At 39.1% G+C, this 12,785-nt stretch overlaps 1 protein-coding gene across 1 annotated transcript in view; it reads right to left on the bottom strand.

Annotated features, from left to right (window-relative positions):
- LOC111873859 (transmembrane protein 214-B) overlaps positions 1–12,785 on the bottom strand; it is a 73,151-nt gene that overhangs the window by 49,039 nt on the left and 11,327 nt on the right. The window contains exons 4-5 of the mRNA XM_023868896.1: positions 5,117–5,308; positions 3,785–3,996 (exon numbers count right to left, since the gene is read on the bottom strand). Of these exons, the coding sequence (XP_023724664.1) occupies positions 3,785–3,996; positions 5,117–5,308 (404 nt within the window). The remainder of the gene's footprint in view (positions 1–3,784; positions 3,997–5,116; positions 5,309–12,785) is intronic.

Here is a 12,785-nt window from a genome sequence, read left to right as displayed (position 1 = left end):
TCCCTTAATGTCAGAGACCAAGTTTCACACCCATACAGAACCACACGCAAAATTACAGTTTTGTATATTCTAATTTTTATGTTCTTGGACAACAGACAAGAAGATAAAAGGTTCTGGACTGAATGGTAGCAAGCATTACCCGAGTTCAATCACCTCTTAATTTCCTCCTGAATCAGGTTTCAATCTGTTATCAATGTTCCCAACTGTGCCACATTTTCAAAACATCTGTTTCCTATCTTTATGTCCTGATTTTGCCCTGCATTTTGGTGACAAGATAGTAACATGTACTTAGTTTTCTCTGTCTTTACTTCTAGACCAACCTCTTTACTTGCGTCAATTAAAGTTTGTGTGTTTTTCTTTATGGTATCTACATTATCACCCAGTAGATTCACATCATCAGCGTAGACTAACAACTGATGTGTCCCATTTAGTTTCAGCCCCACCTGGTTTCCCTGACCCTTCCTAATTGCATATTCTAAGGCAAAGTTGAAAAGGAGAGTCCTTTACCCTACCATTTTCAATTTGTATATAAATGATGCCCCCCAAACACATGGTGTTCACATGGCCCTCTTTGTGGATGACACCTGTCTGTATGTGACAGATCACAAGGAGGGTTTTATTGTTAGAAAAATCCAGAGTGGTCTCAGCTCAATGGAGACCTGGTGTGAGCGCTGGAATATTAAAATTCCTGAAGATAAGACTCAGGGATCTACTTCTCTCATAGTTGTCGACCGCCTGAGTCTTGTCTCACTCTAAATGGATGAAATATTCCATTTGTAAATAGTGCAAAATATCTAGGTGTAATCTTCGATAAGAGAGTTACATGGAGATTACACATAGAAATGATTGAAGCCAAGGCCTTCAGAACATTCATTAGAGTATATTCCCTATTCAAAAGCGAGCGCTGGAGCGCTAATATTAAAATGACCCTCCACAAAGCTCTCGTCAGATCTGTAATGACTTATGCTAGTCCCGCCTGGGAATTCGCGGCAGACACTCATGAGACACTCATGAGACACTCATGTAGTGAAATTGCAGCGCCTGCAAAACAACGTTCTCCAAACCACTGTCAATTTTACAAGGCGCACACTGGTCCATGAATATTACATGGCATTTAAAATCCTGTACGTATATGACTATATAATAAAATTATGCAGGAAACAAGCAGAAGTCATACAAAATCATGAAAATGAGAATGTTCGCAACATCGGACAAGGTGAAGCCGGACACAGAAAGTACTTGGCGGTGGTCAGGCATACTACCGTTCAAGTGACTAGACTGCCGTGATAGCAAATACTGGTAGAAATAGGGCAAAATCTGCTGTACTGAGCCTGGATTGACAGAGGCCTTGTATATACTGTACATAGAAATAGGAATTAAGATTAAATTTGTAAACATATGTAAATACTGAGAATGGACTTACTAACACAGACTATGACTGACAAATGACAGACCCGACCTCTCGTCAGAGAGGGCGCCCCAAATGAACGGGACAGTAACTTTCATATAAGAGAAAAAAAAATAAATCTGGTCATGAGGACAGACAGACTGACAGACCGTCAGTCGCAATGTGACTTGGACTTGGAGTTGTTAGGCAGTTCTGTAAGGGAGGCTGTGAAGGAGGACCTGAGCACATGAAGCTGAAGAATCTCCACTGTTAGAAGTTACTGCCAGGGAATGATGTAAGTCCACAGATAGCTGATACACTGTGCTAAAACTGATATCCTAGACAATTTTCTTCAGGGATTGCATAACATACAAGGTTGGGTAAATAAGTTTCAAGACTAATTTTTAATTCTGCATGAAGTTATCTGGAAATGCTGTTACTTGGAATGGTAGGTGACACAACAAGACGCAGCTTACATAGAATGTTTGGATAAGCTGTGTTCAGTATTCATTGAACAGTAAGTAGTTCATCAGAACACTGTGTGTCATCAACCTTGTCCAGACGTGAAAATGGAGCATATGATGGAACAAAGGGTCAATGTCAAATTTTGTGTTAAACTACAGAAACTGCCAACTGGCCATGAAATGGAGATCGGAGAATTCTCCCAGGCCAAAGAAGCCACAGATGTCAAAGTTGAAGATCAAAACAATGTTTATCCGTTTTTTCGACATCAGGGGTATCATCCAGTTTGAATTTGTACCTGAAGGGACCACTGCTAATCAGACATTCTATGCAGAAGTGTTGAAAAAGCTTAAGGATGCCATGAGGTGCAAGTGAGAATTGCTGTAGAGAGTTCACTCATTGATTCTTCACCATAACATGCTGGCACATTCTCAGTTTTAAGGGTTGCAGTTTTTAGCAGGAAAAGGCATCTCCTGATTTGACTCCAGCTGACTTCTGGCTGTTTCCAGAACTCAAAAGTGTCCTAAAAGGAAAATGTTTCTCGGATGTCGAGAACATTAAATTATCTGTGGAAAAAAAAAAAATCGACAGACATTCTTTCCCGTTCAGGATTTTAAAAACTGTTTCTGTCAATGGCCGAAGTGCTGGGAACAGTGTTAAGAATTGGAGGAAGATTACTTTGAAAAATTCTGTGTTCCTAATATCTGCAGCTCTTGCAATAAATTATTAAAAAATTAGTCTCAAAACTTACACTAGATACACAGACAATTTATTCTGTAATATATATGATGAAAATTTGACCAGGTTTGTCTAGGGGCAATGCTCTAGACTTGCATTTGGGCAGCGTTCAATTCAAATTTTGACTCGAACAATGGCTATCCTGACTGAGGTTTATCATGCCCTTCCTCAATAGCTCCAGGCAAATGCTTAGACAGTACGTTGATTTGACCAGAACTGCTTCTTTCCAGATTCTGCCTAGTTCAACATTCATCTACCATCCTACCATCAAATGCAATATAGTCTCGAAACTGAAAGTATAATTAAATAATGGACGAAAAAAGAAAACGTAAACACAGTTCTGAGACTGGGTCTCTATAGGAGGAAGGGTCAGACTAACATAGGACAGAAAATAAAACATTATCCTGTCCTGGGAACACTTGAAATCCTCAGGTTTAGAAAATCAGTGTAATAATAAAGACAGAACAAGTGGCATGTAAAGACTAAAAAAGGTACAGTACAAAAACAATGAAAACATGGCATACACAATGAGTCCGCAAATTTGAACTGGGTTTAAGGCCTAAGAACAATACAACAAACAACGCAATGTAAATAATTAAGCAAAAACATCCCTATCAGTCTGAAAGTTATGGCTAGACAAAAATGTGTGTACCACCTGGGAGGATCCACTGCAAATAGCCATGACAAAGATTTAGAAAAGCAAGTTGAACAAATTTAGAACACACAAACTCACTTTGCAGTCCCTGATAAAAAAAAAGTCCCTCTAGCCACCTCAACAGACACTGACATGACCAGAGCAGTTAGTATCTTGAAGTCCAAACCCCAAATGTCAGAGGAATACTCTGCAATACCCTGGTAGACAAAGAGGAGTGGGGGTGCATAGGATGTAGGAACAGAAAAAACAGACTGCACAGGAAGGTGGCTATGGGATGTTTTTGAATATAATGTTTCTGAGGCAGGTTAGAACTGGTTCAGTTTAAACCATCCATACATAACGAAATCTTGAGGATATGATCAGAATACACCACAACAAAGAGGTTAATACATAAAGATGTGGGTATATGTAACACGGGCTTACATTAATTTGAAACCATTTTATAATGTAAATCCTCTCTTACAGAATGTGTACTGCACAGCTCCAACACCTCATGCATATAATAGCACACATATTTGGAAAGGAATTAAAAATATACAAACCCTAAGGGCTGGACTGAGATTAACTAACTCCTGTCGAACATTATTGGGTAGGTTGCTTGTTGGAGAATGGATAACATCCAACACAGCAAAAAACTGTTCACAGTTTACTGGCTTGCCTTGTGGGTTGAAGGTGAGGATGTCTTTAAGATAGCCGACAACAAAACTTGTGTAGTTTCTCATGTCCATCATAGGTACCATCACATCCAACCACACTAAAGGGAGGAAAAATTACAATAATCATTAGGTTCACATCAAAAGTGAGTAGTCCTCAGAAGTTTGCATCAGCAGTCAGGACTACAAAAGTGTACTGAGGGTTCACAATCTTCAAGAGTGTCCGGTGTCCCACCACTGTTCCAACGGCTCGCAATACGACGTTGATGTACCATTCCATCAAGTCTTTTCAATGTCTATACATGTAAGTGATGGCATATCTCAATTATGTGTATCTTACTAAGCAAACAGTTATCATCAACCTTTAAGGCTCCACATTTATTATTTATTAATTATTACCCATAAATGTTTCTATATCAGACTTTGTAATTTCCACAGTAATATATAACTGAAAAATGAATACAACCATCATAAAAATTTGTTAATATTTCTTTATATAAAGCCTAGAATCTATATATAAATTCCCTACACATACAAAGGAAAGAAGGGAATGTCAACTTCTCATACTGTGTAAGTAGAGAATAGAAAGATTGTGTTCTTCTTTTATTGATATTATAGAATTTTCATCATTAAACTACAGATGTTTATTACAGATCATTTACTTTAAAAGATCAATCAGTGTTCTGAAGTGAAAATATTCAATTACTTCTAACACAGTTAAAATTGTAGCTGGTTTTGTAAAAATAATTTAGTTACTTGGCACTCCCTGAGTTAGGGGTATTTAAATTGTTCCACGCCCGTTTTCTTCAAACAATACACACTATTCCAATGGTGGTAGTTGTTATGGATTCACATCTAAACATCTCTGCATAATATACCACCACAAATTATCTCCATTGCCTGTCTTTTCTTTTTCTTTCACAAAGAAGTCCATATTTACTACATACAATTTCCTTTCAATCAAAACTTGTCTCTTAATTTCTTCTCTCCACACAACTATGAAAGTGCACCTGGATGACTTCTAGCAAGAGGTGATGGAAAAAGCTCCAAATGCATGAACAGCAGGCTCCTAGAGGCCAAGTGTTCACAGTGACATAATTTCTTGTTCACAGTGACATAATTTCTTGATCATCTGATGTCTTCTAGCCACACAAGAAACATAATTTTTTTAACACCATCCCAAGAAACTTCTCAAGTCCAATTTCAGGTTGAAATACAAACCTTTCAAACCAGTCTGTATATCCTTCATTCCTCCCTGACCCAGTGCCCAAAGAATGGTTAGGCCAACAGACTGACGGTTTTGGTATGAGTTGCGAAGTGCTGTCACTTTCTGAATGTTTGAGGTCGTAATGCTAGGATTCTGGAATGCTAAGAGCTGCAGCATCACTTTGTATCCATGTATTAATGAACTACCTGAAAGTGTAGAAATATTCGTTACAGGCAATCACACACATATTATCCAAATACTTCAACTGTTCTTGCACGGTTGGAGCTCAATGTATGATTTTGGCTTTTGTGAATACACCATGTAAACTGTTGAAGGTCTTCCATTTCAGCAAACACTGCGGTCACCATCTTCAGGGTTAATTACCTTGGTGGGAGAGGGGGAGAGCAACTCTTCTACAGATCTTGAAGTGGGCAATGAATCACAGATGAAACGGCGATTGGACGGATTAGAAAGGCTGTGTGCTAGCCAATGGGAAGTGACCACATCGTTATTGAAAAGAGCAACACAGTGGACCTAAAAAAAATGGCAATGGAAAATGTTTTTTCAGTGGCCAGGTAGTCCTCAAAAGAGTAAATTAGAAATGTCAGTTGCATGTGGTGAGAAGAGGAGCTGAAAAAGGTTTTAGCACTGCCTGATATGTGCTGAACAAGTCAGTAGTGACAAAAGAACTACTTTTACATATTTCATTGGCTCTAGTCAAGACCATTTACTCACCAAAACACTTTTCATTGCCTCTTTCCCTTAACCACATAATGCCTGAAACATTTACATCACCTCTTTTCAGGTCCACATGCTTATCAAAACATTTCATATCATTTCTTTACATTAACCACATGGCTGATCCTCACCGGATAGTACCCAACTCTTATGTTTCATCCAATCATTGCTTCATCTCTGACTCAGTGCCCGAGGAGTCCTTAAAAAAAAAAGCAGCAAATACCCTCCTCAAAATTATTGATGCTGAAGATGACAACTTCAGTGTTTGCCAAACAGAAAACCTCTTGCATTCTTGAAAGCTGAAGTCATACCCCAGATGTTGTGAATGTCTGTTATGACACTGGGCAATGGTGAAAAATAAATGAGGTTTCTGAAATATTAATAAAAATACTGAGTGAGTTATATCCTCATTTCTCATCCTTATCGCAACATAATTGCTACAAAGTATACTGACATCAATTCCCACATTTATCTTCTTCCCTTCCCTGAACTGAAAGACATTTGAATGGAATGTTGCAGTTTATTCATTACAGTCTATGTGAGAAGGATTTTCCTGTTGCTTAGGGGAAAAAAAAAACACCTTTCCTAGGAAAGGAAAGTAGGCTAAAAGTTAATTCTTCATGCATTAACCAACTCTACCAAAAACTGTCTCCACAGTAATTTTTTCATGTTTATATTTCTCCTCTACATGGTCTGAATGATCTGACATGCCTACGCATGAGAAGTTAATTGAAACATTACAAAAGCAAACTTTACTAGAGACTTCAACACATTTTAACTGAATTCTGACAGCAGATTAAGAATTCCTTTATAACCATACAATACTGTCACGTGTATGAGTCACTATAGATGGGCTTTTGGACTGCAGATTGGATTTAACACAGGACTTGTGAATACACTTAATTACAGCATTATTGCTAATTTCCACACTTTACAAATCACTACAGCACACACTAAGTCCTTTCAGTCTGTTGTGTCTTCACCAGTCATTCCATGGTAATGGCTTATAACACTGCAGATTCTTCAGCTTTTGTGCTAACTGCACTGACCAAGTCTTCTCTTCACAGACTCCCTTACAACTCTAAATTCTTGCTTCAACTGTCCTCCATTTAACTCCCCAGCACGGATCAATAGAAAACACAGCTCTTGCACTGTTGTTCCAATCGCTTCCATGGGAACATGTTTAAGAAGATGTTACTTAATAATGGCTGTGTATACTTTCTAATTGGGACATGCGGTAGCATAGTTGGCTGAGGGGCTATGCTACAAGCCGGAAGGTCACGGGTTCAAGTCCTGATGAAGTCACTGGATTTTTTCAGTTGACCTAATCCTTACTGCCATCTATGAGCTGACTGTCTAGATAATGTGGGACCCTCATGGTCTCACAACCCTATGGGCCTTCACGGCCTGGTACAGGGATAGCTTTACTTACTTTACTTTTACTTTCTAATTAAGAATTTGTTGTGTAGTAGTAGATGATGTTCTGCTGCTTGTTCCAAGGTCAGTACCCAGCAAGGGATCAACACACCACATTGTTCCCTCCTTAAGACTATTCATCCCCAATAACTTACCACCATTTCTTCACTTCAAGGGCTGCACTTGAGCCATCTGTGATCAGTCTCACCCTTCCTCCCTGTGCCTCAGTTCTCACCATGATTACTCTCCAACTGTTTCCACTTTTTGAGGCTTCCTGATAAGGTGTCCACTGTTCCTGGAATATCACAAACATCATCCTTTTCTGATCAGTCCAGGCAAAATATCCGAGAGTCGTTAATGCTCCTACATCTCTGGCTCCTACTCTGTGTCCAGCCTTGTCTTTTGTTTTGGAGGGGGTAACCCCACCACAGTGATCTGACACTCATTTTTTGCAGTCCTGAAGTCCTGACTGTTTGCTTTGCTATCTTCAGCTCTACAGTCTGTCTGAAGGACTTGCTGAGTGCTCTCCTGCTTCCAAGATGTAACTGCTGTTTTAGGTCTTGTCTTCTCGTGCTGTTGTTGTACAACAGTTGTGCCTGACATCTCTTCCTGAACTTCTGTCGTGGTTCCTCTTGCAACACTGTCCATGCCATGCCCCTTGGGGGTGCAGGAATGACACTGCAGGTCATCCCTCTGCGGGCAGCAGCCAACTTCTTCTGGGACCCACCATCGCCCTGGGTCCATTTCTTCAGCTTTCAATGGCGCCCTAGGGCTAGATGCCAGTCCCCATACTGTTTCATTAATGCTCTGACAGTTTTCACTGTGGCCTCTTCTTTAGGGACCTCCTCATGCACCGCTACATACACTATATCCACTGAAGTTGGCTCCTTACTCTCCAGACAGGCCTCCATCATTTCTTGGGAGCCCATCATCTCTTTTTGCCATGCCCTCATTTCTGCTATCTCCTTTGGGTTGGTGCCCGTTTTGGCATCCATCTTTTCTTGAGTGGTGCCCATTTCTGCTTGGTTAGCCTTCATTTCTTCTCTTATCTCCTCTTGGCTGGTTCTTATTTCAGCCAGCAGGCATGCTATCATTTCTTCCACTTCCATAGTGTGGCAGTATATCAATCACAACACAAGGCAATGTCCAATCCAACCACCTCTGACACCAGTTGCCATGTGTATGCATGACGATATGCAAAGTTTTGGATTGGAGATTGGATTTATTGACCACTATAACACACAACTTGTGACTACACTTAATTATAGTGCCATCAATGACTTGCACACTTTACAAATCACTACAGCACACACACTAAGTCTTTTCAGTCTGCTGTGTCTTCACTAGTTATTTCTTGGTAACAGATTCTAACAATGTGCTAACTGCACCAACCAAGTCTTCTCTTCACAAACTCCCTAGCAATTCTAAATTCTTGCTTCAACTGTTTTCCTTATAATCTCGCACAGACTAACAGAAAACAAGGGTCTTCTATTGTTGTGCCAATCATTTCTGTCAGAATGAGTTTGCAAAGGTAACAACTGCGTATACTTGCTTATTAAGAATCAGCTGCCTAGTAGCTGATGTTGTTCTGTTGCATGTTTCAAGGTCGCTATTCATCAGTGGATCCTCATGCCACAATATAAAATTCCAAACAATGAAAGGAAAAAATGTTCAGCTTTGCATATTATTGAAGTCTATCATTCTTTATTGGCTCTATGCAACTGTATCAAGGAATCTTCAAAACCTGGAAAATATTCATTAAAGTTATGCAAAATGGTATGTGCTTTATTTACGGGGAGTTACATTGGGCTAATATGTAATGAAATTAGCTGCGCCCAATAACTCTTAATGTAGGCAGAATACAAAGATTCATCAAAATTTGTAGAGTAATGTAGGAGTCAAAATGTGTGGACAAGCAATTGGATATGACCAGGGCCCAGATCTTTATGCGCTAAAAACGCTTAAAATATGAACTAAAAACATGTAAAATGCACTAAAAAGCAGGTAAATATGCACTTAAGAAACAGGTCATTTTATTCAGACTCGCCCATTTACACGTATCATTCACTGCAGAAAGTAGCATCACAATAGGCAACTAGAATTCTTTCAATGTTTTCTGGAGACAAACTACATCTATTGTCAGTGCTTGAGGTGGAATGAAACTAGAACCGGGATGGTTTTCCCCTTTCAATTCATAGACATAAATTACGAAAATATACCGAGTGATGTATATAGTCTGTGTTCCATCTAAGACCTACGAATATATTACAGCAGTTTAAATGGTATGCGTTAAAATAAAGTCACACATGCATCACGAGTATTTATCTTTAGAATATTTTCCAGATGTTTTCATTGCTTTCTGAAGTCACTGATCTTCTTTCTATCTGCGGAGGCTGCACAAGACTGGTAATCTGCATGTCGATGTCCTTTCTTTAGCCATTGTTTTACATAATATTCTGTATCGAAAGCACTAAGAGGGGGTCCCACTGATGAAATAAACATTAAACTAGATGCTGTTTTTAAAAGCGTCGAGCTTCAGATGGTTGAAATAATGTTGTTCATGTTGCCAAATGCACGCTCACACTCTGCAGTTGAAATAATAACAGTATTTGCAGCTGCAATCAACGGCTTTCGTTCATCAGGATACATGTCATCATTCATTATATTCATGTAATATTCATGGAATCCATGAACTGAAGTTTTCTTACACACCATAAATGACTCAGCGAGTTCCCTAATCTCTTTATCAGCAAAACATGGATCTTGACATTTTACCCACTTAGCCTTATCCATTATTTTCAAGTTGTCCAGCAACTGACTGTATTTGTCCCTGTTTGGCCATGTTGTGTTACTACTTCCAGTCGATTCGTGTGAAGCTCTAGTGGTGAACATTCGGGTGTTTATATTGTCACTTAATTTCTGAAAGAATTGTTGTTCACTAATCTTCTGCACTTTTCCGTGTTCTAAGCTAACTCCTTTAAATTCTAATTTATCAGCAGCCATTAGAACTTCAGAATAATACTCACCTGGATTATTTGCCATGGACTGAAAGACGTGATACTTAACAAGAACTAAATGATGTGCTTCAGGCAATGTGGTTTTCTTTTCTTGTAATTTTAAAGACAGGTGTTCAAGTTCTGTTAAAGCATCAAACAGAAGTCCCATATTTAGAACAAAGTTTACATCACTTAGTTTTCTTTTCAATCCAGAATATTGAGCTCTCTCCCTTACCGTGCATTTTGGGTCGACAGACGCATTGTGAAAATGCTTATAAAGAGCAGGGTAATTATTCCATATGGCTCTCACAGACCGCGCACTAGACGATACCCAACGTGTCGTTCCCGACACTCGTCCTATGGTATTTAATCTCATACTCAGTTGTGCAGCAACAGTTTCTAATTCAGATTTGTTCTTTGGAGACGCGATCTAAACGGAATAGAGTTTATCAAAAAATGATTGCATGTGGCACACTGTTGACATTTCCCGTACTGTATCATTCACTGCTATTTCTAATCGATGATTACTACAATGCCAAACAATCAATTGAGGATACATTTGGAGCAAAAGTTGTGCAACACCTGCATGCCTTCCAAGTAAATTAGAGGCCCCACCACAAGCAAATGAAATCCAATTTCGTGATAAAAAGTCACTTTGAATATTGTTGAGAAAGGCGTCCCTGATTGTTGCAGCTGTAGTATTCTCTAATTCCACTATATCAAAAGAAAAACTACTCGCATCCATGGAATCAGGCAGTTTGCAACGTAAACAGATTACAAGAACTTCTTTTTTACTTCGAGTAGAAGTCTCATCGATCATGAAACCTATCTTAATATCATTATCAACAATATATTTAACAAGTTTCTTTCTCATTTCATCTGCTATCATCATCATCATCAGTAATCTGTCAAGACGACAGGTCCACAGTCTCTTCCAAAACAATTCCTCCACTTAATGCGATCTAGAGCTTTCTCCTTCAAATGACAGTATCCTCTTCTGTCCCCAAGGTCATCCAGCATCTTCTTACGTCTTCTTCCTCGTCTTCTGGTCACTTCTATCCACCCCTCTATCTTTCCTTCAATAACTTCTTTCAGGAGGCAGTTACTACCTAAGATATGACCAATCCAATTAGCCTTCCGTTTTCTTATTTCGTGTAGGATACTCCTCTGCTCACTGACTCTAATTAACACTTCTTCATTTCTCACATAATCGGTCCAACTGATCTTCTCCATTCTTCTCCAACACCACATTTCGAAACTTTCCAGATGTTTCTGATCTACTGCCCTAAGTGTCCATGTTTCAGCCCCATACAGAGCTATGCTCCAAATGTAGCATTTCACTAGTTTCTTCCTCAAATTTAAGTCCAATTTGCTGGTAAAAAGATTCTTCTTCTTGCTAAATGCAGCTTTTGCCATGGCAATCCTGGATTTAATTTCACTAGTACACCTTCCATCATCTGTTAACAAGCTACCCAAATATTTAAAACATTTCACATTCTCCAGTTGTTTTTGGTCTATCTTTATTGTGACTGGGGTTGGTTGTCTCGAAATTTTCATTACTTTTGTTTTCTCCACATTCATTTCCATGCCATAGCACCTTCCAATTTCAATTAGTCTATCAATCATGCCCTGTAGCACAGTTTCTTCCTTAGCCATTAACACAAGGTCATCTGCATATTTCACAGTTTGAATAATTTGCCCTCCTACTTTGAAGTCTCCGAGCCCATCCAGAGCTTCCTTGGTAAGGCATTCGCTGTACAAGTTGATATCTGCTATATGATCACAAATATCATGATTAGACTGCAATATACGCCCCATAGCTAAACCATTTAGTTCTTGTAAATCAATCAAAGCTGCGAAATCTCTCATGGGACGGTTCACTTTCCCTATTTGACAAGCTGTCCTAAATATGCAACAAGTTGTAACGTATTGTTTCTCTTGTGTTTTAACATTCAGACATTCAACTGTTTCTTTTTTAGCAAGGTATAAAATGTCAGTAGCTTTAACATGAGCTGCCGATAGTTTATGACAAGACAGTTTCTTCCTAATCGATTGTTGTTTCTTCTCTTTTGTTTCAGCATATTCCTTGACCCTACCTTCACACCACTCACTAGATAATTTCAAACCTTGTGTTTTTGCAGGCCCTAGAGTTCCCACTGATTTACACGTTGTACAGCCTAGCCCTTGTTTACTAATTGTCAACCACTCGTATATTTTCAATTTTTCTAGCCATTGATCTTGTGTCCAGTAATTAGGGAAATAATTAACGTCATTTTCATGCACCTGATTTTGAGTCACGCTGTTATCTACTGCAGCTGTATTCACACATACGGTGGTTTCATCTTCGTTGCAGTGGAAGGAACTTACAATTGCACACGGTTCATTACTGCCACTTTCACTGAACTTGGGTTTCTTACTGCGAATTATCCATTTCTCCATTTTCACTGATAAATGAAAACTGATGCTGAACTAAAATTACATTTCGTACAGTTTCTGTCATTGAAGCAAGGATCAACCCAAGGACCCCCCCCCC

This window comes from Cryptotermes secundus, unplaced genomic scaffold (assembly GCF_002891405.2).
Source record: "Cryptotermes secundus unplaced genomic scaffold, Csec_1.0 scaffold414, whole genome shotgun sequence".
Classification (NCBI taxonomy): domain Eukaryota; kingdom Metazoa; phylum Arthropoda; class Insecta; order Blattodea; family Kalotermitidae; genus Cryptotermes; species Cryptotermes secundus.
The sequence above is the reverse complement of the archived record's forward strand: the minus strand, read 5'-3'. Positions and strand labels throughout refer to the sequence as shown.